At 43.0% G+C, this 25,316-nt stretch overlaps 2 protein-coding genes across 2 annotated transcripts; one reads left to right on the top strand and one right to left on the bottom strand.

Moving 5' to 3' along the window:
• Positions 1-287: 287 nt before the first annotated feature.
• Positions 288-12,279, bottom strand: wdr4 (WD repeat domain 4). The gene is made up of 11 exons (XM_026144686.2): positions 12,129-12,279; positions 9,569-9,637; positions 9,243-9,389; positions 9,003-9,159; positions 8,623-8,735; positions 8,461-8,521; positions 6,750-6,854; positions 4,881-4,945; positions 2,848-3,034; positions 2,343-2,412; positions 288-962 (listed from the first exon to the last, which is right to left on the bottom strand). The coding sequence occupies exons 1-11, from the start codon at positions 12,209-12,211 to the stop codon at positions 775-777; spliced, it is 1,245 nt and encodes a 414-aa protein (XP_026000471.1). The 5' UTR covers positions 12,212-12,279; the 3' UTR covers positions 288-774.
• Positions 12,280-15,371: 3,092 nt separating this feature from the next.
• ndufv3 (NADH:ubiquinone oxidoreductase subunit V3) lies at positions 15,372-24,958 on the top strand. Its single transcript, XM_026144163.2, has 4 exons — positions 15,372-15,671; positions 18,721-18,826; positions 20,226-21,104; positions 24,671-24,958. Exons 1-4 carry the CDS (start codon positions 15,627-15,629, stop codon positions 24,835-24,837), a joined length of 1,197 nt encoding a protein of 398 aa, XP_025999948.2. The 5' UTR covers positions 15,372-15,626; the 3' UTR covers positions 24,838-24,958.
• The last annotated feature ends 358 nt before the right edge of the window (positions 24,959-25,316 follow it).

The following is a 25,316-nucleotide window of genomic DNA, read 5'->3' as shown; positions in this document are numbered from 1 at the left end:
ATATGTAACGGAGTGGAGAGAGAGTCTCGATGTGATAGAGAATAAATTATTTGACCAAAAAAAACCCAAAACACACACAGCACAAGAGCAAAAAGCATCTCAGCAGCTGTCTGCACTGTGGTGCACAGGTAATGATGTGAGCTTCTTTTCTCGCCGCCTGACCTGGGAAAGGAGGTGTTGCAGTAACTCAAACTCCAGGCCTCAACCCTACAGTGTCAGGACAGCTATGCATAAACCATGTAAAACAGAAGAGGCCCAATTTCCTTCACAATTATATGAAACAGTCATTGAGAAAATGATTACTTCAATTTATTGCTGAGAGGCTGTGAAGCCCAGAGTGTTTAATTAAATCCTAGTCTCATATTCTTTTTAAGCTGTGGAACACATTTTCCTGTTTCATTCATTCTCATAACTCACTCAGCTTTTCCTACACGTCAGAATCCTGCTCTGGAAAAACTCTGAGGAAGTTTAGTAGTCACTTCCTCAGCTGCTGCTAACACACACTGCAATCGCATGCAATCAGAAATGTGAACAGAGAGCAACTCTAACCCGAAGACAGTGTGAGTGCATATGGTTCCGTGAACAGCATGTTTCCTTCACTGGTGATGGTGGAAACATAGGGAAGACTTTAATGATAATGTTTCTACAACATTCTTCTTTAAAAATAAGAGAAATTTGAGTCAAACATAAGAACCCCTCATCGGGCCTGTGTGGTGAAGCTCACACATTTTATCAATGCATCAAAACAAGGAAATAAATGTTCTTCAAGTGTCTTCAGGCAAATGGCTGAGTCACCGACTCAGTTTCCTTCTTGACCTTCTTGTTGCCCTTTGCTCTTTGACCCCCGCTCCTCTTCAGGTGCTGCTCCTCCAGCCTTTGTTGTTTCCTCTGGAGGTACACCGCCACATTGTCAAAGGTCACCTTGTGCAGCTGCTCAAACCGGTTATTAGTCCTTAAGGAGGCTGGTATTTAAGAGAAGGTACAGTAAGTATATGTCTGCGTCAGTATATGAAAAATATAATCATACAGACAGATGTCCTGATGCAGGCTCAATCATCCAGGTAAGGAAATCCCAAAAGGTTGATTCTGTTCAACCCAACGTAGCGTTTTCAGCAGGAGAAACATATTGTCACTCATCCAGGTGACGTCTTCAGTCTCAGCTGACTGAAGGTTTCCAACTTTATAAACAGTACATTTGCACAATGACTGGAACCGGCCCACTGAATGAACAATGGGCTGGGAGGTCAGTTTCTTCATCAATAATTTGCAAATTTTAGGCAATTTGCAAATTGCCTAAAAATCTTAGAAATATGGTACCAGCCAGATGTTTACTCTGGGTTGTTTTGCCTTTGAGGAACCTTAGAGTCCTTTTTGACCAGGACATGTCCTTCAACGCACATATTAAACAAATATGTAAGACTGTTTTCTTCCATTTGTGCAACATCTCTAAAGTTAGAAATATCCTGTCTCAGAGTGACGCTGAAAAACTAGTTCATGCATTTATTACTTCCAGGCTGGACGACTGTAATTCATTATTATCAGGATGTCCTAAAAACTCCCTGAAAAGCCTTCAGTTAATCCAAAATGCTGCAGCAAGAGTCCTGACAGGGACTAGAAAGAGAGAGCAGATTTCTCTAAATCCAGAATTCAAAATCCTGCTCCTCACATACAAGGTCTTAAATAATCAGGCCCCATCTTATCTTAATGACCTTGTAGTACCATATCAGCCTATTAGAGCACTTGGCTCTCGCTCTGCAGGCCTACTTGTTGTTCCTAGAGTATTTAAAAGTAGAATGGGAGGCAGAGCCTTCAGTTTTCAGGCCCCTCTTCTGTGGAACCAGCTTCCAGTTTGGATTCAGGAGACAGACACTATCTCTACTTTCAAGATTAGGCTTCAAACTTTCATTTTTGCTAAAGCATATAGTTAGGGCTGGACCAGGTGACCCTGAATCCTCTCTTAGTTATGCTGCAACAGGTGTAGGCTGCCGGGGGATGATGCACTGAATGTTTCTTCACTCACCACGTGTGTTCATACACCTCTCTGCATGTAATCATTAGCTATTATTAAACTGTGGCTCTCCTGCACTGCGTGTCTTTTTGTCTTCCGCCCTTCACCCTAAAATGGTCGCAGCAGATGGCCCCGCCCCTCCCTGACCCAGGGTCTGCCGGAGGTTTCTTCCTGCTAAAAGGGAGTTTTTCCTTCCTACCGTCGCCAAATCGTTTGCTCAGTCTGACTGTTGGGGTTTCTTTCTATTACTGTAGGGTCTTTAACAATATAAAGCACCTTCAGGCGATTTGTGTTGTGATTTGGCGCTAAATAAATAAAACTGAATTAAACTCACCTTCAAGTGTCTCCCAGTGTGGCCTGAAGGCTTTAGTCACTCTGTTAAGTTCAGGTACATGAACAACACACTAGAGAGACCCAGAGAGCAGACACGTCAGCCAGAGTCAACACACCCATACACATTTATGGGAGAGAATTAAACAGGGAATTAAACGATAGCAGCAGACTATATTTATGACTATATACACTGAAACACAGGCCAACATCCCTGGAAGAGAGAACAATACCATGGCAACCATAAAGGTACAGCTGTACTGCCCCATGTCATAGGATCTGATTCGCTGAGCCTGTGTTTCATCAGAGTTAGCGTATCACAAAGAACAAACTCGTTTTCAATACTTAAAACTATTGTCATATATCCAATATGGACCCTGGATGTGTCCAGTCTCCAATCTTGTGTATCCAGTGTATGAATGTAACCAATACAGAGACTCCAATCATCTGAAAATATCTGAGTGCAGTTTCTTCTCTACATATATTCATTATGAATTATGGCATTGTACCTCCCAGGAGCTGTGTGTCAGTGAGTAGATTTGAAGTGGTGCATCACTAGAGTCCATCAGCACCCACAGTCGTCCTTCGGGGTCAAAGTTCACGTCCAGGGGACAGCAGGGCAGGGAGATCCTGCTGTGTGGCACAAGCTTCTCCTTGCCCTTCTGAGTCAGTGTGAAAAGCTGGAGTATGGGCACGCTGAGAACACACGGGGCGCAAGCAAATCATCAGTGGGACCCCTCCGTAAGACTCTAGCTTTAATTCTGAAACTGGATTAACTACTACAGAGACTTGGCTTAGTCTCTGTAGACCACATTTTTTCCTGACAAAAGCCAGATGCTAACTAAATAAAAAGTAAAGCACAAGGATAGAAACTGTGATGAAATATACTGACACTTTTTGTCAATGTTTAGAAACGAGATCGAATCAGAACTAATGTGTAGCTGTGTAGAAAGGCGGCCATTCTTATATTTTGCTTGTTTTTATGTTATTGTATTTTTGCACACGTCTGTTGCTTGTGAAGCTCGCACAAGAATTTCACTCACATGTACTGTACCAGTGTACCTGCACATGTGATGTGACAATCAAAGTGATTTGATTTGAAGTGCTTGGTGTTGGCTCTGCAGTAACATTTCCTGTTACAAAGCACAGCAGTGTTTTATGTAGCTTACGTGTGTAGCCCATTTAATTAAACACTTTTACATAACGTCTTATTTGATAGTGCAATTCACATTGGTGCCCTGCGCGAATGCACAGGATGGGTTTAAAGTTGCTGTAGGTGGGAGCTGGCAGCTAAACATAGACAGTGGGTCCCAGGACTGTCAGCAGGATGGAGAGTGAAACTGATTCTGATAACAAAACTAAAGGTGAAGAATGTTTGATCTAATGTTTGGAGAAATCGTTATAAACAAAGAAAGTAAAGGTAAAGAGCTGGACTTTGCTGCACTTCTCACAACACACAAAGTGCTTGTGTTTAGTTTTCAGTCTTGTGACTGACCCTGGTGGGCAAAACATTACTCCATTGTGACCACAGTACCACAGTCGGTGGTACTGCAGGACAAAATGTTTTGTTATTTCCTCATCTGTCTTGAGCCCAGACTACTTGGATTATCTATCAATGGAGGAAAAAACGAACACATGCATAGAAACTACGACTTTTGGGGAAGTGTGATCCATATTCTTCCCCAGCAGCTTTATTTAAATCCCTGAAAATGGCATCTCTCACAGAGTGACATATACAGCCATGATAGCAGCCTTCAAAGTAAGGACAGCAACATGTAATTTTGATCTGGATGGTTAAATAGTGCCATCATGTAGGAGGTGAAGAAGAAATGTTTCATCGTTAAAGCAAAGGTAAGCCTTACATAACTAGCTTAAACCAACTACCACACATAAGCTAGCTACTCCTCAGCCTCTTCCTCGGAAGCCTAAACAGAATCGCTCAGTGCACCACTCCACACGTCCATCTGGCCTTTACTTGGAGTTTCTATCAGATTTCTCAGGTTTTTTTTAAATCCGATTTAGTGCTTAGATTAAATTAAAGAATTATTGTGGGTGATTTTAAAATCCATCTCAACACAGCATTTAATCTATTAAAATATAAGAAATAGCTGTAATATATACAAATAGCTTAATTATAAATATCAAGGAGGTGAAAGAGATTTTACTCCAACCTGTAAAACTTCATTTGTTATTTTACTGTAGAGCAAAAGGGTAAAACTGCTGCACTGTGTATTATATAGAAGAGTTGTACAGAGAGACACAGGCAGGAATCATTTCCTGTGTCGCTCAGTGGTGCATTATGGGTAATCTGTCTCACTGAATGTGCTCCTGTGACTGGCCAGCACGTCACAGAGTGGGTGGGAGGTATAGTCCAGCATTGTCCTTATCTTAGATGACCTCCGCCTGCCACTGAGCATGATGATAAATGTATTTGTTGTTCCATTACTCATTTTTCCTTTAATTTGGCGCTCATCTGGTTAAATTTGTAAAGTTGTATATAGTGCACAGTCCAACAACAACAGAGTCACACACGGGGACTCACCTGTCACACTGCACAGCTACATACTGACCGTCACTCGAGCTGGTAATTCGGCACACTGTTGTATCCTGAGCATTGAAATGAAAAAAACAAACAAACATACGTTGGATTGGTTCACTCTGACTACTTGGCCTTTTAACAAAGCGACTTGTTTCGACAGTCCCAGGATTTCTAATATGAAAATGTTTGGTTGGTGAGATAAATCCACAGGTCTTTTTCAGCAGTTTCCCCAACGCCTTGTGACAACTGTCATGATGATCCATGGATTTAACTGTAAAAACGTTCAGATGCCTCCTAAAGCTGTACAGCAGCAAACAGACAACTGTCAAGAAGTAAGAAATGTTTCAGACTTGGATGTCTCTGAACAGGTTTCAGTGATGTGCTACACTGACACCTGTGTCTGAAACGGAGAGAAAAGTGCTACAAATGTCTACCGTATGATCCATCAGCAAAAACTAGGAAGTGTGCAATGATTTGTGTGTAATGTCTAAGGACTCACAAGCGTGTGCTTTAATCTGCATGCAAATACTAACCAATTTGAGCACACACAAACCAATTTTACAAATGCGTGTACCCAAAGTGATCACAGTTCAAGTTCAGCTTCATAAATCGGATCATTTTTCTCTGAAAAAGCCGTCTGTGCGTGCACATGTGTAAAACTACACACACTTCCCTTTCGCTCACAACATCTTAAATGCAAGTGGACGAATCGCCTCACACGCACAGATCACTTTGCACGCCCATGTAGGGTTGTGAGACACACTGCCAGCTTCGCACAGATCCACACAAATGTGTTCAAGTCCCAGTGTGAAGCTCGGCCTTCTGCTTTCTTTTTCCAAAAAAGTGGACATTTCTTTCTCTAAATAAACAAAAAAGCTCTACTAGAAAACAGATTTGCCAATTACAGACACTACACCAGGGGTAGGCAACTCCAGGCCTCGAGTGCCGGTGTCCTGCAGGTTTTAGATGTGTCCATGACCCATCACAGCTGATTTAAAGGGCTAAATCACTCCTCAGCATTTCTGAAGTTCTCCAGAGGCCTGGTAATGAACTAATCATTTGATTCAGGTGTGTTAACCCAGGGTGCAATCTAAAACCTGCAGGACACCAGCACCCGAGGCCTGGAGTTGCCTACCCCTGCACTACACAGTTCAAAGATTAACAAATGGCTCAGCTGCTTCTACATGCTGGGCGTTTTTCTGCAGGGAAAAGTGCACAGCTGCAGAGGGAACATCATATCTATACAGAACATCACTGTGGCTCAACTGGAAGAGTACGTGTATATTTTCAATATAGATATAATCCAGGTAATGTGTGATAGCACTTTGAAATTAGGTTACCATTTTCTGATAAAAGCAGGCTAACATTGATATTAGCTTAATATAAATCCCAAACACTTCAGGATGTAGCAGCAGGTTATTCAAACCATATATTAATCTTTAAAGTTTACTGTCTACAGTCTGTAATATGTAAACCTATGCTTTCTAGTGGAAGGATCATTATAGGCCACTTTATGGCCATATACAAAATACAGGTATGAGTGGAAGCCCAGATGTCCCAGTTTTACACCGGGACTTGAACGCAGGTTACATTTATGTGCACAGGAAGCTTTTTGAAAGAAAATGATGATTCATGAAGCTGAACTTAATAAATCCTGTGTAAATCATCACCAACAGAACTGAAACACATGCAGTCCTCAGATGTCACACACATCACTGCACACTTTAGTTTATATGCTATGCATTTTTAACACTTCTGAGGCAATTTCTCTCCATCCAGCTACATCGTGCAGCTTTAGAGAAGCCACACAGGTTAGGTTAGGCTGAACCTGTGTTGTAGCCTCAGTGTTACAGGATGAAACACACTGGATACCTTGTCTTTGTCAGCCTCAGAGCTTGTGGTCTCGTCAAGCTGTCTGAGGTCCAAACTCTGCAGCTCAGAACCAGATTCATAGTCCCACAGCTTCAACGTCCCATCCTGGTGAAGAAGCACACTGACACTCAAACTGCACAGTCAAAGTACTTCAATAAAATCCAACCCCAGCAAATGTGCATTTTTGCTGTTTTGACTTGTTATTTTTTCCAATCTCATTCACATGATTTGTTCATCAGTAGAGTACAGTGTGTCAAAAGACACAAAACAAGACATTGTTTCAATAAAACACATTTATGACCCTTCTATTCTATGACCACTCTTTTTTTTAATGTTGATGTAGAGTGAAGCTCATGGAGAACTGCCCATGACAGGTAACAATGGCTTGACATGCTTTACAACAGTGGGACAAACTGTGAGAAAACTCATACATAGGGGTGGGCGATAGAAACGATATACGATAGAAACGATATAAATTTGGCCAACGATAGAGATTTTAACTATACCGCTCTATCACCATAGCGCATGTTGATGATGTCATCAAGCTGCGCCTGTTTTGGTCGAAAGCATCGCAGCGGCTACAACCATCATCATCTGCAAATTATGCCGACAGTCACAGCAAAGAGATGAAGCACTTTTGAAATATGGGGAAAGCCAAAAACTGCGCTTCCTCCACTTCCGTAACATTGATTCATTAATGTTGAATTCTCTTGCAGCTGCTCTATTCCCATGTTGCTGCAGTATATTAATAACTAACCTCGTATTGTGGATGAATAATCTTAGTTGTCCAGACTGAAGTTTGGCCCGTGTATAGCATCCTGCTATGCGACTGCATTTGTCCCTGACCACCAGAATCCCTCACGTTAACTTTTATCAGTGGAAAAAAAGTTGGCGTTCAGCCTCCAGCTTCACTGTGCTAATGTTATGCTAACATAGCTGTGTCGCTAGCAATCAGGTAGCACAACATTATATACCAGGTAGTCCAACTTCAGTAACCCTGCAAACGCCACTGCTGTTTAGTTTTCTGTCTTCATTTATGTTGGAAGTGGTAGCAGAGCTGTACGTTTGAATTAGTTTCAAAAATCTCTCAGTCAGAACATGCTATGTCATGTTTAGGTGTAAACTAGCGAGCTAACTTCCTGTTAACTTCTACAGTTAACAGGAAGTGAAAACAGAAATTTAATAAATTCTGTTTTCATGGATGCCTGGATGTTAAACTTAATTGTTACACCCGATAAAGCAGCAACGCTGATGATTTTATTAAAGATGAAAGAATTTAGACCATTTTTAACTCTCAGTGTTTGTTTGACTTTGGGACCTGAATCGGACGGAGTTTTGGACCCAGCTTACTCCACGAAGCTCCTCACTACGGCAGCCGTAATGCTCTGACAATCCATCAAGCAGTGCGGCTTACCAAAGTTGTACTAAAACATTTTTTAACAGATTTCTGCAGCCAAAATCTGTTCAAGGTCAGTAAGCACAACCGGAATTCATACATAAGGAACACTCTTGATTTTTGAGAAAATTAAAGGATTTTAAGTCCTTACAGTGTGGAAAATACGTTATACAGAAGAAGAGAATATATCGCGTTACATATCGTTACTGCACATGCTTCAAATTATATCACGATATGAATTTTAGGCCATATCGCCCAGCCCTACTCATACATATACTGGGAGAACACGCAGACTTCATGTTAGATGTCACGTACCCCTGATCCAGACAGAAGCCAGTGTGGATGTGCTGACAGGATCTGCAGGGCGCTGACAAACCTGAGAGAACACATAAAAAACACTGAAGCAAACCTCACCTACACGCTGCTACAGTGAAACCGTGCACAGACAGTGTTCTCCCTTTCTGTTAACACACTCACTGACGATGTCCCAGGCAGAAGGACTGGATGTTGTATGGAGACCTGAGATGGCTCACTCTGATCTTCTCATCACGGTCAGCTGTGATGATGTACTTGTCATCCAGCGCCACTGTCTGAAAGACGGCACAAGAGCATCTTTAGCAGACATTCTGATAAAAAATACACTGATGACTACCCAACGGCAGATTTCAGTGCAGTATGTTGTCAGACAGCTGCCACTAAAGGCAAGAGCAACATGCTATAAATGACTGATGGAAACGCATACATAAAACACACATACTGCTAACATGTTTGTTTATCCACCGTGAGGAATCAGCAGCCAAAACACTTCTTTTGATAGACTTATTTATAAGGCACTGAATGATAGTGGTGTTTCTTACTAGAGCTAGCAGCATAGATAGGTGGCCCATCTTCAGCTCGCCTTCTTTCTGTGGCTCAACCACCGAGAACACGTACACATCTCCTGATTTGTCCGCCACCAGCAGCTCCTCCTCAGCCTGGGTGAACACCAGGGACGTGCACCTCCTCACCACCCACCTGTTAGACACACAGCGCCGTTCTGAACACTTCCGTGCAGTAGATGAAGCTACTGAAACTGAGTGACAGAGGTGAAGTCATACCTGATGCTGATGTAGTGCCATGAAGGCTCACAGCGAAACAAAACTAGTCTCTTGTTGTCATCAGTCAGTGCCAGGAGCTTTCCAGATGGAGATACAGCAAAGGCGAGGACTTTATCACTTCCTGTTTCTTCTGAGGAACCACCATCACTGATGAACAGAGCAGATACGTTATAGCTATATCCTAAAGCCTGACGGAAACTTCTGTGAGATTTCCCACAGCAGTCTAAATGCTGCATAAATCTGCTTCTACTCTGCGTCTATTTTTCTCTTGTTCATATTCTTATTTTCATTTGCACAATACAAACACATTACCAGCCCATTTATACCTGTTCTTCTCATCCTTTGTATTCTTAGGCTTCTTCTCAGCAGTGCTGCAGTCAAACACAAATGGATCTCTGTGATCAAGGAGAGTAAATCAGTTACAATTCCATCTGAAATTTTACTGCCCGTTATCCACTCAACAATCATATATTTCAGCAGCAATAAAGTAACAGGACAGCTGGCAGATGACTTGTTTCTGTGTTCCTATTATTTAAAAGTGTCACATTTGGATTTAGTTCATGTTAATTTGTCCCAACACAAGTTGCTGATGCAAATGAAATAATACTTTCATTAGGCTGGTAAAGAAAAAAAGCTTATAGGAGAGCAAACACCTAAACATCCATCCATCCATCCATCCATCTTCATCCGCTTTGTCCGGGGCCGGGTCGTGGGGGCAGCAGCCTAAGCAAAGAGGCCCAGACCTCCCTCTCCCCAGCCACCTCCTCCAGCTTGTCCGGGGGAATACCAAGGTGTTCCCAGGCCAGCCGAGAGATATAATCTCTGTAGCGTGTCCTGGGTCTGCCCCGGGGCCTCCTCCCGGTGGGACATGCCTGGAACACCTCACCCAGGAGGCGCCCAGGGGGCATCCTCGCCAGATGCCCGAACCACCTCAGCTGGCTCCTTTCGATGTGGAGCAGCAGCGGCTCTACTCTGAGCCCCTCCCGGATGGCCGAACTTCTCACCCTATCTCTAAGGGAGAGGCCAGCCACCCTTTGGAGGAAGCTCATTTCTGCCGCTTGTATCCGCGATCTCGTTCTTTCGGTCACTACCCACAGCTCGTGGCCATAGGTGAGGGTAGGGACGTAGATCGACCGGTAAATTGAGAGCTTCGCTTTTACACTCAGCTCCCTCTTCACCACGACGGACCGGTGCAGCGTCCGCATTACTGCAGCTGCAGCCCCAATCCGTCTGTCGATCTCCGGCTCCCTTCTCCCATCACTCGCGAACAAGACCCCGAGATACTTGAACTCCTCCACTTGTGGCAGGAACTCATCCCCGACCCGGAGTGGGCACTCCACCCTTTTCCGGCTGAGAACCATGGCCTCAGATTTGGAGGTGCTGATCCTCATTCCCGCTGCTTCACACTCGGCTGCAAACCGTTCCAGTGCGGGCAGTGGCTGAAGCAAAAACTCGGGTGTGGGAGGAGTTCGGAGAGGCCATGGAAAAAGACTTTCGGACTGCCTCGAAGAGATTCTGGCAAACCGTCAGACGTCTCAGGAGGGGAAAGCGGTGCTCTACCTGCACTGTGTATAGTGCTGGCGGAGCGCTGCTGACGTCGACTGAGAATATTGTCAGGCGGTGGAAGGAATACTTCGAGGACCTCCTTAATCCCACTGACACGTCTTCCGAGGAGGAAGCAGAGTCTGGGGATGAGGGGAATGACCCGCCAATTTCCGGGGGCGAGGTCACTGAGGCAGTTAAACAACTCCTTGGTGGCAGAGCTCCTGGTGTTGATGAGGTCCGCCCCGAGTTCCTGAAGGCTCTGGACGTTGTAGGGCTGTCCTGGTTGACACGCCTCTGCAATGTTGCGTGGAGATCAGGGGCAGTACCTGTGGACTGGAAGACCGGGGTGGTGGTCCCCATCTTTAAGAAAGGGGACCGGAGGGTGTGTTCCAACTACAGGGGGATCACACTCCTCAGCCTCCCTGGGAAAGTCTATGCCAGGGTGCTGGAAAGGAGAGTTCGTCCGTTAGTCGAACCTCGGATACAGGAGGAACACCTAAACATGTACCAACAATTTGTTACTTTTTAGCATTTTATCTGTAGATAGCAACACTTAAAGAGGAGCAGAAAGAAATCACAGGCTGCCAGATACCAAGCAAACCTAGGCCTCTGTAACAAGAGCTCAGTGTTTCATATACAGACAGCTCAACCAGGAGAGCTACAGCAGTATTTTCCAGATGTCCAAAGTCAAAAGATGCCATCATGAATGTACTCAGAGGTTTGAAGCAGCTGAAGGTGGTAGCAGGCGGCAGAGCATCTCAGAGGAGGAAACTATTCGCTAATGTTCATCGGTTCCAGACTTCAAGCAGTCTTTGACGCAGAGGATGTTAATCTAATGTTCAAATAACCCTCATAACTTTGCCGGCTCAGTTTCTGTTGAGCCTGTGGAAATGGAGGAACCCCTTTAATTAAAGCTGAGAGCTTTCAGCTTGTTTTACATCACTTCCCCTGTTGGTGTTTGCAGGAGCAACACTGCAAAAATGTGATCCCCGTACACGTTTTTGTGGAACCAAGTGTAATTCGTAAGTGGCGGTTTTTATCATTTGAAACCATCGTTGTGTCATGATTTATATATCTCTACACAATAAACAAGAGTTACCCCCTATTCACAGATTTTCTTGTATGATTATCCACAAGTATAGCTTGAGCAAGGAGAGCGCTTGGTTGGGTGGGGTGTAAGGGTAACAGCACTTTCTTTAAACAGTATAATTAAGTATGACCTATTTTAGAAAGCCCTAAAAGCAAGCTAACCATACGTCCATGTCCCAGTGTATTCGCTCTAACGTGAAGAGCTGCGAGCATTTCTAACACGGAGCCAATGAAAGAGATTTAAAGTCAAACCTGGCTTCCTTTGTATGCACTGCAAACAGTTTTTTGTCGCAGGTGATAATAATCCAGTTTCCACAAAAACCTACAGCACTCATGATGCTTAACGCGACTGGGCACCCATGTGTGCGACGGGAAACTGCCGTATTTTGTCGCGTACGAAATACGTCACGGAACGCCCCTTGAGAACGGGACGCACATAAGAAGCGCGGCCGTGTCCACAGGAGAAGAAGTACGAGTAAAAATAACTTTAAAATCGGAGCAAAACCTTGAAAATTAAGATTTAAAGACTGCTCATACTTCCAGCACAGGTAGCGCTTAGCTTGAAAGGCGGGGAAGTTTATTATTGAGGTATTTTAACATTGCTGTGATGCTGCTGTTCAGGTTTAGGGTCTGTTGTTTTAGTGAATGGCTCATTGTGCCCAGCGCACGCAGGCTGTACAGAAATATGTACAACAGCTCGAGCACTGGGGCCTGGCAGCATGGCAGCCCCACCCTGTCAACATGGCATCTGTTGTTACAGTTTTGCTCATATCCATCATACCCACGGGGATACCCACAGTGAATACTTTTTTAAACGGCTTTTGTGGGAAACTTGCACCATGTCACTGAGATGGCATCCAGCCACAGGGAGGGATACACGGGGCAACGCAAGCAAGCTCTAAATGAAACAGTTTCCCTTGTGAAATAGAGCAAGGTGCTAGTGAAAATTCTCCATAAGACCCAGTGACAGAGAAGCCTCATAAGAAACTGGGTCTGTTGTCAGCTGTGGCTGTGGCTCAAATAGTAAAGCAAGCTGGAAGGTTGGTGGATGAATCCCTTGCCCCTCCTGTCCTGTGTCAAAGTATCTTTGAGCAAGATGCTGAACCCAGAGTTGCCCCCAGTATGTCCAAAAGAGTATATGTATAGTAAGTAAGTAAGTAAGTAAAATTTATTTATATAGCACATTTCCCAGATAAAAATCACAAAGTGCTTTACAGTAAGATCAGACATACAAGTTAAAATTAATTAAATTAGTTAAAAGCCCGTTTGTATAAAAATGTCTTCAGCTGCTTTTTAAAGGAGTCAGTAGAGTCTAGACAGCGTAAAGACAACGGCAGAGAGTTCCACAGCCTAGGTGCCAGTGCCTGAAAAGCCCGATCCCCACGTGTTTTAAATCTAGTACGTGGGACCACCATGTATGTGAATGTTAGGGTATGAGTGACTGTGTTACTCCCTCTCCATGGCAACCAAGGGACCCGGGGGATTGCATCCAAAGCTGGTACAGCTCCACCCTCGCTGGGAGACAGACTGACCTGTACTTTGATTTTTCCCCCTTTTTTGAACATACTGCACCCTTTTATTTATGTCTGTGACAGCGTTGTTCTGCACCTCTTTGTGCAGGATGGCTTGACACATCGGCGCAGTTGGCAACAACTGAGGCAAAACACTTTTTATCGTAATGTCTCTGTGGACCCTGTTGGTGGGACACCTGGTCCTCAGATGCCTGGAAAGGAGGACCCTTAAAGCCTACATTAGCTTTTTCTCAATTCAGGAGCTGCATCCTTCGGGGGACCCGGCCTTCACAGTCTACGTGGGCCAAGTCCTCCGAAGACTGAGAATGCTGGAAGTGAGTGGCTGTGAAAGGGGACGGTCTAGCCTTCAGATTTGTGTCACCAGCTGTCTCAGTGGAGTTTAATAGACTCAGCCGTCTGCTCCTTGTTACTTAAAATATAACAGGACACTGGAGTAAATTCTCTACCAACTCCAAAAGTAGAAAAGTTGTAACACTGTGTAAAATATAAATAAAAACAGAATACAGTAATTCATGATTATAATTTCTCATTTTGAATTTGATGGCAGCGTCAGCTCTTCGAAGTTGGGGTGGGGAGAACAAAAAGCTGGAAAAGTAAGTGACATCAAAAGAAATATCTTTTGCCATTGATTATGTTAACTGGCCAGGTCAGTGACATGATTGGGTATAAAAAGAGCAGCTAATGCATAATTTATGGTCCCAGAAACACGTCTGTCTACATACATGTTCTAACAGCAAGAGCAAGCTGTTCACCCACTTCAGATGTGCTCCCATGAAAGCCTTTACGATCCTAATTGTACATCGCTGGGAGCAGATGTAAAACTAAATACAGCAAGAAAAGCATAGACAGCATCTGTCGTGGACATTTTTTCATTACAATTAACAGTCAGTTTCACTTCAGCTCTCCAGGTACTTTCGTATATCTTCCCTCTTCACCGCCCTGGCTGCTTACTTTGTACAGCACAAGCAACAGTGGCCCACAGACTATTCATACAAATTGTCATATACAGATAACATTGTAGCAACATTTAGTCCTATTGAAATTCTTAGACGCGTGTCCCCCAACTTTACATGAACATATATAAAGTAAACAGGTATATTAAAGAAAAAATAATAATACTAAAATTAAAAATGTAATAAAAATACTAAAAGTGTTAAAAATTATGGAGAATTTAAAACAAATAGTTTAGCATTTACAGTTTGTGCAAAACTGTGCAGTGAGCATTCAAAGTGGCATTGTTTAAAGTGACAGTGTGTAGAGTCCAGTAACTGTAGTGAGTGTGTACAACACAGTAAAGCACTGTGTTGTACGGATACACAGTGGCTGTGGTGCTCATGCTCAGATTTAGGTTTTATCAAGTCTGGCAGAGATGAATTTGTATTTAAGCTGATGATGCTTAGATTAATTCACTGAACTCCAGCTGTACACTGTCAAGTGTAAAGACAGTATAAACTGTATAGTGTCAGTGTGGGGGATGAAACTGCTGACATCTTGTTAAATTCAGTTGTTTAAGGACACAGAGAGCAGCAGGTCAGCAGATTACAGCATGTGCATAAAGAAAATCTACAGAAGCCCACAATAGAAATTGCTGGGAGTCGATCCTTCTCCCTATGTGGAGCCATTACAGCCAGTGTTAGGGTTTTCTGACCTGCTGAATCCTACTTGGAAATGCAGCTGGAAACCTGTGTGCTTATTGCAGCAAACACAGCAGTCTCCTCTCTGTGTGTTTTACTTTATAAACTGATTTATTGTAAAGAGCAGCACGATTGTTAACAGAGGGAGAATCCATTACAGTCACAGCTTGTTGTCTTTAACAGTCTCAATATTTTTGTTTGTTGTTTGTGTGGATTTCTCCGAAATTTGTGTTGAGTTATTCACAGTCACAGTATAATAAGCAGTTGTGACCACAGCCAAATTGGCCAGCAGATGTCACTGTGGAGATGGGTTTCATCTCCACGGGGATAGATGGAGGCAGGTGATCCGCTGTGGCGCCGCCACAAGAGTGAGTCTCGCTTATTTACACGAGGAGAAGCCTCCAAATGTCTGTACTGACACAACCTAAATCACTATATAGTAAAAGTAAAAAGAAGGCCTATCGAATCACGTCGCTTTTAAATCCTTTAAAATCAAAACATTGTTTTTCAAAGTTCCATTGGTATCACGGAACTCTTGTATTTAAGCCCAGTTTCCGACCGGAGAATAATATTGGGAACACGAAATGGCGACTTTCTTGTTTCGCATAGGACGATTGGGTCCTCTCAAGGTAACAAGAACTGTACTAGCTCTCAGTGTTTTACTGTATCGGTGTCGTGTTTAGTTGTACTAGTACAGATACAACACTTGGACTCAGTCACATCAACGCTGGCGTCTGTAGTACAGACCAGTCGGCAACTGTCGGAACAGGACAGGCCAACCGCAGCACCGACACATGACCCTGAAACTGTCACAGTTACAGGTCACATCGTTTGTTCCTGTTGTTATTGGAAAGAGGCGAACCACTTTGAAAAAGGGGAAATAAATGATCTCTGTGCTCTGATAGTTTAAGCCGGTTTTTATCACGGTTAGGACTGATTTTTTTCTTAGGGGGGATGGATTGCACAGCATACAGGCACAAAACTGAATTGTTGGTGGCTGATGGCTCCTGTCAGATGATGATGATGATGGTCCTCACGTACTTTTTGTCCCTTGGTCCAAAATGTGAACATCGGCATCCTTTATGTGCATGTGTACAACTGAGTCTTACGCTGTGGTGGCTCTTCCATGTTGTGGGATGGCTGTTTGGTTTCTCCTTTGTAGAGGTCCCAGCATTCCCTGCTGCACTTGACTGTATACATGTTTTATACATGTTTTTAGCTTGTGTTTGGGAGTGTTGGCCTTGGGACCGACTTTTAGAACCCTTCCCAGGCGTGTCAGCCCCAACTCACACCTTTCCTCGGTGACTTGATAAAATAGGTGATAAACGAACATAATAAAGCTAAAATGTCTTCACAGTCTGATTTTATGAATAGATGAATTTACTCATCAGGCATAACATTATGATCATTGACATGTGAAGTAAAATTTTGATTTGCTGACCTGATTTGGAATATATTTGGGAGTAAGTGGACATTTTCTCCCCAAGGATCATGTGTTAGAAGCAGGAAGAAACGGGGAAGCATGAGGATTTGACTGTTTGATAAGGGCCAAAGTGGGATGGCTAGACGACGGGGTCAGAGCATCTCCTAGTGTGACGGCAATGTGATGCTTTGGGTAAAGTTCTGCTGGGAAAACGTGAATCTTTGTGGGTATTCTCTGATGGCCGAGGTAATGCATGCTGCCACGGAGCAAAAAGGTTCAGAAATGGTTCATGGTTCACAACAATGATTTTGAGGCGCTCACTTGGCCTCCAAATCCCAAGATCTCAGTTCAGTCGAGCATCTGTGAGACGTGTAGGACAAAAAAGTCAGATCTATGGAGGTCCCAGCTCGCAGCTTACAGGACCTGAAGGATCTGACATGTTGGTGCCAGATTCCACTGCGCACCATCAGGAGTCTGGTGTAGTCCATGCCTCGGCCTGAAGTCAGGGTTGTTTTGGCAGCTGAAGGAGGACCAACACTATGTTAGGAAGATGATTATAATGTTACAGTTGATCAGTCTAAGTAAGAGCGCTCAAAACGAGCAGTGTGTACAGTTTAGGTCAGAAGTTTATATACGCTCATCACTGGGCATGAATGTCACGCTAATTTGACTTGTTCTTTTTTCCAGGGTGGAATGATTGTACAGCATATATCTTTAATGGCTTTAAAGTTTGAATTTATTTTGGATTTTCCATACACAGTCAAAAATATACATACTGGCTTGAATATATGCAAACACTGACACCTCAACCAGATGCTTTTGGTAGTCACCAGTAAACCTCTGGCATAATTCTGGCTGGTTATATGACCAATCTTTCTGGTACAATTGGTAGAGTTTATTTAAATTGGTTGGATTCCTGGGATGGATCCAACTTTTAAGTGTAGTCCACAAATTTTCAATAAGGTTGAAGTTGGGATCTTTGGGAAGGACATTCAGTAAGGCTGCGTTCACACTGCAGGCGAAAGCGCATCAAATCCGATTTTTTTTTTTTTTTTTGTGACCCTATTCGACCCATCTATCCGATCATGGTGTGACAGTGTGAACGGCACAAATCCAATCTGGGTCACTTTCGTATGTGGTCCTGAATCCGATACATATCTGATGTTTTAGAAAGCGACTGCTGTTTGATGGTCATGTCGCATTAAATCCGTCTTTTACGTCACTGACACAAGACAGACGCCAATTATCAGCTCCGGAGAAGACATCACGAACACTTCCTGGCCATCCAGCGTAGATGTCAGTGAAACTGTTGGGAAGACAGCGTTGGAGAAACGTGAACATTTTATTTGTACTGTATAATCTGCAGATTCTGACAGAAATCTGCAGCTATCCTTTGAAGCACCGCTCCTCTAAAACAGCAATAAGGATCATTATTAGGTTAATTACATTATTATGTAAATAACAAAATAACTTAAAGCAAAAATTGGAAAACGTAAAGTCTGAAGTCTTTACATTAAGGCCATCAGTCAAACATGCTGTTGTTCTGGGTCTAAACAGAGCGCGTTGTGTGTGACGTCTTCTTTTGCGCATGCGGCCGCTTTGAGCGTTCACACTAGAGCGCGTTTGCTGTCGCATTTTATTTGTAGTGTGAACGAGCAGACAAAAAAATCGGATTTGGTCAAAAAATCTGAATTGAGCATTAAGACCTGCAGTGTGAACGTAGCCTCAGTGTGATGTTAGCCTGCTCTATCCATTCTAAAAACACTTTTGATGTGTGTTAAGGATCATAGTTTATTCAGATGTGTTGCAGCAGGGACACATTTAAACGTTTCAGGACTCCGGCCCTCGAGGGCTGCAGTTTGACACCCGTGCCCTAGTGTGTCCAAGTTTCAGGTGGTTTGAGGTGAAGTCGGAGAATTTGGAGGTAGACCAGAGGTTTCTTAATAGGTCAGCACCCTCTCAGACCATGACAATGTAAAACTCACTTCACGGTGGACAGTGTTGATGGTGTTCAGGCAGTTTCCTCTTCGTGGCAGACTTTAAAATTGGTCAGATAAATAAATGCTTAGTGGTGGTGGATGCAAAAATGGTGCAGATAGACTTAAAGTGACTATAAAGAAGTTAATGTGTGTCAGGTCTTTTCAGACAGGATTAAGAAAATAGGACACTGCGAGAACCAGTGAAATGATCACAAAAACGAGCCTGAATGTGTGGTTCTGTACTCTCACTGGACAATGTTTTGTTCTCTTCTGCAGCGTCTCCAGTTGGAGAACTTGGGAATCCTGAGGACTTCTTCAGCTGCTTCGTTCTGCACCAAGACTGAAAAACCAGCAAAACCTGGGAAGAAGACCAAGAGTGCAGGCAAGAAAAAGACCTTTGGGTTCTGTTAACTGCTTTACGCTTTGGCTTTTTAAGTTGTGCTGGGTGGTTGCTTTTGTTCATTCATACAATAATGCATATGTGCATGATGAGTATATGTGTACTTTCAGTTATGATGCCTTTAAAGCGTAACATGCACCTCTTTCCACAGTGAAGCTAATGTGCCATATGGTCAAAGGAGCTTGCAAAGAAAAGCGTCTGGACTTCTTTAAGTTGCTTGAAGACGTTTCACCTCTCATCCGAGAAGCTTCTTCAGTTCTAAGGTCAAATGGTGGAGAGTCCCAGATATAAACCTAGTGGGAGTTTCCCCCCACAGAGGGACAAAAGGACCCCTGATGATCCTCTAATCGCCTGAGCCAAGGTGTGAAACTGGGTGTGGGTCCCAATCAGCCAGAGTTTCGGGTGAAGAAGCTTCTCGGATGAGAGGTGAAACGTCTTCAAGTAACTCAAAGAGGTCCAGACTCTTTTCTTTGCAAGCTCCTTTGACTACGATGACCTGGATGACTGAGAACCTTCACAGACGTGCCATATGATTTTTACATTTTAGAGCATGTGGTACATTTGAATCATTTTAATTGAATTCACTAGAAGTCTGTAAGGGAGAAAGCTGCTGCTGTTTTACTCTGTGACATGTTGTTAGTTTTGTGGTCCTTCTGTCTAATAGCCAATTTTCTAAATTTGTACGACGCTATTCTGAATGATCTTAAACATGTTATTTCTTGATAATCAAAATTCCCCATCTCCTATTTTAGTGTAGAGATGCAGACTTTGGGTCGTCCCTCTTCTCTTCAGTGTTCATGCCCGTTTTAATGTTGTGGAGCTTGAAGCCCTAAAAATCCAGTATTTGTTTGCAGCACGTACCTGCTTAGAGATTCTCTTAATTCTGATTCTTTTGATGATACCATGAACTGACGCGATTTCAAAGTCTCCATAATTTTACGTTATACTGAAATCGTTCCACAGTTTGCAGAGGCAGTTTTTAGAAGTTGGTGATCATCTGTTCATCTTTGCTTCTTTAGAAATTCGACCTCATTAAGATGCTCTCTTCAATCATGTCACTGACCTGTTGCCTGTTAAACTAATCGGTTACAAAATATTTTCCCTGCCATTTCTTTTTTTAGTAACACTTTTCAAAAAAGCTTATATTGTTCATAAAATTGTAAGATGTGTCAGAAAACATCAAATGTTTAAACGATGTTCTGTTACGTATACAATAGGTTTGTGAGGTAACAGTTCCAGATTCTGGGATTGGGGAAGTACATTTGATTCGAAGTGGGATTTAAAAGTATCTAAGAGGAGTTGTGAATGCACACCCACAAATCAAATTGAATATATTATTTTATTATTTAACTGTTCATGTTATATTTACCATTTTCTTCAGCAACAGAGGCTCCAGATGAGAGAGCAAACCTGTTAGCCTACAAGACAGCAGTTGCCTTCCCAGTTAGACTTTCAGGGCCTGGATGTTTCCCAGCACAGTCTGTGGATGGAACGGGACCAGCGGTTGTCTCCACTGCAGAAAGCATTGTAGCTGCACAAGCCATCACTCCTGTTACTGCTGCCAGTGAGCAAGTAGCTGCTGAACCAGCAGCCGACTCCGATTCAGACTCTACCGACTCCGATTCAGACTCTACCGACTCCGATTCGGACTCTGACTCTGAGGATGAGAAGAAGAAAGAAATCAAGGGCTTTGCACCAGAGGCAGAACCCCAGAGGATCACAGTCACAGGAGTAAAGGCAGGCACTATCGAAGCTCAGAATGAATATGGGGCTCCTATCACACCTGGTGTAGAAACACCAGCACCCTTAGGAGCAGCTCAAGCTACAGTGACTGTACCCAGTGTTGGTTTTGAGAAGCTGGTGAAGTCAGGCCCAGAAATCATCACTCGAGAGGTGACTGGGTCTGACGTTTCAGCCAAAACTGCTGCAGGAGTGACAAAAGATGCTGCATTTCCTGTTGATGCTCAAATAGAAGCCATTGGTGAGGCTCTAAAAGACCCAAGGTCTTCCTCTGCTGAAGCTGCTCCTGTGGCTGGAGGCGAAGCTGCTGAAGCTGGAGCAGAAGACGCCCGTCCTGCTGAAGCTGTTGACGCTGCTGCTGAAGCTGGAGCAGAAGACGCCCGTCCTGCTGAAGTTGCTGCTGCGGCTGAAGCTTCAGTCTGTGCAGGGAGCACCGAGGAGCAGATGGACCTTGCTCCTATTGTAACTGAAACTGCAGGAGAGGAACTGCAGACAGAGGCCACAGCTGAACACTCTAAGGGTACACACTACACTACCCTGACCCTTAAATCTTTACCTCCCTCTCTTTTTATTTATGGCTCTTCTAGAAATGACCATTGTTTTTCTGCCTGTGCCTCCAAACACAGTCTGAGTGCTGTTGCTCTGTTAACCAGGCGGCAGCTTCCCTCACATGTAACAGTTCATGTTGTATTTTAAAAGTATCGTCCGTGTTTTCTATTTAATGGCCTCCTTTAAGCGTCTCTAGGTGTTGGTTTTATTATCAGAATGCTACTATGTTTAGCACCGTTTGTCCAAGACAAATTTCCCATGTGGGACAAGAGGATAAGAATAAACATTATTAACTTAGAAGTTACAGCAACTAAAGCAATATCTCTGATCCCAACATAAATAAGGGAGATGCAGTAGTTTAAACTTGTCTGTAATATTAGAGAGTACTTTGGGATATGCAACTTGTTTTTCTCTGACAAACCCCAAAACACTGGCAACAATGATGTTCAGGTTAAAGACAAACGTCGGAGGTTTGTTGTTCCTGACATTAGAATATGCCAACTTTACACTGATGTTGATTGTTTTAAGTTCCCTGAAAGTTCTGCTCATCCACATAAGAGAACTGAAAAAGTAAACGGGATGAAAACCTCTATGGAGGTCATCTTTGCAGATTGAACTGCTTGCCAATTTAGTGCTGGCAAACAATAACGGGACTAGAAAGTAGACTGAAATCATCTCAGGAACATACTGTAGGCACATGAAAACTGGCACAATATCATGTTTGTGACAGAAACAAGCTTCATTGAGTTTTCTTCGTTCTTTCTGGGATCGATTATATTGGAGTGCATGATGCCAGATAGTGTTTTCTGCAGCTCCTGACCCCTCCCACACCCTCTAGTCACAGAATGGCTAAAATGCTTATTTCCTGCTAATAACATTGAAGCGATCATATAGTGGACATATAGGGAACACAGGTTGAGCTGATTTCAGTTGTGCTACAGTGGTTACTGTACTCTAATGTGGAACACTTCTTTTTTTCTTTTTTTAATATACACTGCCGGTCAAACGTTTTAGAGCACCACAGTTCTTCCAGTTGTTTGTTGCAGTTCAAGTCATTCAGGTCCAATGAACAGCTTGAAAATGTACAAAGGTAAGTGGTGAACTGCCAGAGGTTTACAAAAAAAAAGTTACCCAAAACTGTAAAATAATGTACAGAATTATACACAAAGGCCTTTTTCAGGGAACACAACATAGGTTAACAATTTAAGGCTGTTGTGCAGCAAAGGAGGTTGATCAAGCCTTGAAAGCTGCTGCTACTAATTCCTACAGGTGTTCCAACCTTTCTGGATTACTTCCCCCTCTGCCTGCATAAAAGCAGTGTTGGAACACACTGTGGTAACATACCCTCGTGAGCATCAGTTGAACTGTATTGTACTGCTGAAAGTAGAGTGTTGCTACAAAAATAGCGAGAAACAGGCAGTTAAAAATGGAAGAGAGATGGACCATCATAACACTTAAAAATTTCTTCTACAGAGAAACTGCAAAGAAAGTCCAGGTGTCAGTGAGTAGTTTCTTTCACCATCCAAAGGCTCAGAAACAAACTGTGACAGGAAGAGGTCTGCAGACCCAAAGACACAACTGAATCAGAGGACAAGTTTCTGAGAGTTAACAGCTTGTGTGATGGCGGCTCACGGGACAACAGCTCAATAGTAGTCGTAGTAAGCCCCAAACCCCATCGAGCTGGTTTGGGATGAACTGGAGAGAAGAGTGGAAGCAAAGCAACCTACAGGTGCGACATTTATGGGAACTTCTGCAACAGATATTGGAAGAACTTTGTGAAGCATATTTGATTTCTATTGTAGAGAGAATGCCACGGGTGTGTGCTGCTGTTATATCTGCCAAAGTGGCTACTTTGAGTCAAAAGTTTAGAATACATTTTACTCTGTAAATTGATTCTATGATTTGTTTTTTAACTCAAATTGCTCATTTGTACCGTTGTTTCATTTCAGAGTGCAATGAGACATTGAACTGCATAATTTCCACTGAAAATTGGGATGTTCTAAAACTGTTGACCGGTAGTGTATATCACGAGGTGGAATCTTTTAACTTCCTGTTAATCATGATAGAATCATTTTAAATTGGAATAAGTAGTTCTTCTCCAGTTGTGCTTTCTACTGTACACACTGTGGGTCGATGCTTGTAGAGCTTTTGGGCTCTTTTCATCCATACTCTGTTATGCTACTGTTGGAGGATTTACTTGACTTGTATACTCAAACTGAAGTTAATTGTTGTGGAGGATCAAGGGCAAAGGTGTATGTGATTAAAGGTTTGTCATCAGATGAACTTACTTCTTGCATACTGCTACACTAAACCTGCTTGTGCAGTCTTCCTTTTGACTTTGTGACCAACTGAACTCTTTCACAGTTTGAGTGTTCTTGTCCTAGGACTGCTAACAGTGTCTGTTTTCCCTCACAGAGTAGTTGACTGCTATTTTCTCATGTTAACGTCTGTTCACATGGGCTCATTTGCACCCTTATCTTTGTGTGTATGGAATGTGAGTTACAGGTGCCTGAGGTAATGTTGAGGTCACAGATCATTAACCCTGGTGCATCAGTGGCTCATGATTGTAGTGTAGATGAATATACTGCTCTTCCCTAACAGCAGCTGGACGAGGAGAAGCTGGGAGTGGCTGCAGTTGGTGGGAGTACTCCAGGAATCAGGATTGCAGGCCCTTTTTTAAAAACTGAGTCCCAAAAAAGAAGAGTGCAAATCCTTTCAGATGATCCAACTACACAGCTGTTAGATGTGTTTGAAGTTGGAAGTGTCCCACACATCCCAAGACTGTATTTCTGCTTCCTGAAGTAACCTTCCTTCCCCACTCCTCACCTTGCACCACTTGTTTATTTCACATTTTGAAATCTTAGCTTTTGGTTTATCTGGAATCATATTCGTTAAGTGTAGGTGGAAAAAAGTTTTTAATGTGTTTTCATTTAAAAAAGAAAAACAAAACTTTACTGTCACAGCATGCTGGCAGATTTACAGGAAATCCCTCTCTCTTGTATCTCTGTTTAAGAGTAACATAGCGCTGTGCGGGTGTCGGACATCCCCCCCCCCCCTTTTTTTTTTTGACTTGTTCCATTTCTTTTCTTACCTCTGCAGTATCACTCTTTCTCTATGATGGGCTGTTTTACTCTCTGGAAACATGTTTTTCTTGACATCCTTTTTCCAGTCACAAACATGATCCTTGATGCTCCTTATGCTAGTGTCTCCATACTCCATTGGGGGTTGCTGCCACTGTAAAATGTGGCCACAAACCTCCTTGGGTTGGCATGAGTAATGTGGAAATGTGCAGTCCCCTCAAAAAACTCTTACAAAACTGCATCTTTGTTCTCATTTTTAGAAATTATCAAATGTGGTGTGATGAATCCCTTCAAGCAGCAGTTACTACTTTAAAATCAGTAACAGGGACACAGGACTAAACCTAGTACTGCATTAACTGACCTGGTTTTATTTCTGTTCCCAGACAAGACATTTTGTAAAGCTCACCCTTCTACCAGTTTTCTTACATCTTTCTTTCCCTCCCCCTCCTTACTGCAGAAGCTGCAGCTGTGCCTTCGGAGCCAGAAGAACTGTTTGATAACAGCACTTACAAAAACTACCAGCACCACAGCTACAACCCCTACACATTTGCAGACCTGGATATGCAGATGGCCAAGTTTCGTCTCCCTCAGCCCTCCTCTGGCAAGCCTTCACCCAGGCACTAAAAAGAGCTGATATGACCATAAGTTATGGCTTAAAGATGACAGTGATGGCAGTGTCTCTTTTTTCATTGTCCCCCTACTTCTGTTGTTTTTAAAGTAAATCATTAAAGTCCACACATAAGAATTGAGGTCTGTTTTTTGCCTGACTTGGTTGTTTTGTCTTGTATAAAGCAATTGGTGTATAAAGAAATGGGAAAGATCAAACAGTTCTTTTATCGTGCTTTTCTGCCTTAGGGGCATCATTTGAATAGAGCTGAGTGTGCAAGTGGTTTATCTGTGGTTCTATTTTAATGATTACAATTTTGACTCGTTTAGCATGCCTGCATGCACATAATGTTCAAATTATCCATACGCATTCGTTTAGGAATAAGCACTCAGCAGTCTGTTGTCTTTCACGCATTAGTATGTTGATGATTAAAACGCGTGTATATAAAGGAACGAAGCATAAAGCGAGGGAAGTGAATCGCTTTTGCTAAGACAAA

Source organism: Astatotilapia calliptera, chromosome 16, assembly GCF_964374335.1.
Source record: "Astatotilapia calliptera chromosome 16, fAstCal68.1, whole genome shotgun sequence".
Taxonomy (NCBI): domain Eukaryota; kingdom Metazoa; phylum Chordata; class Actinopteri; order Cichliformes; family Cichlidae; genus Astatotilapia; species Astatotilapia calliptera.
Note: the sequence above shows the minus strand (reverse complement) of the source record. Positions and strands in the feature narration are given on the sequence as shown.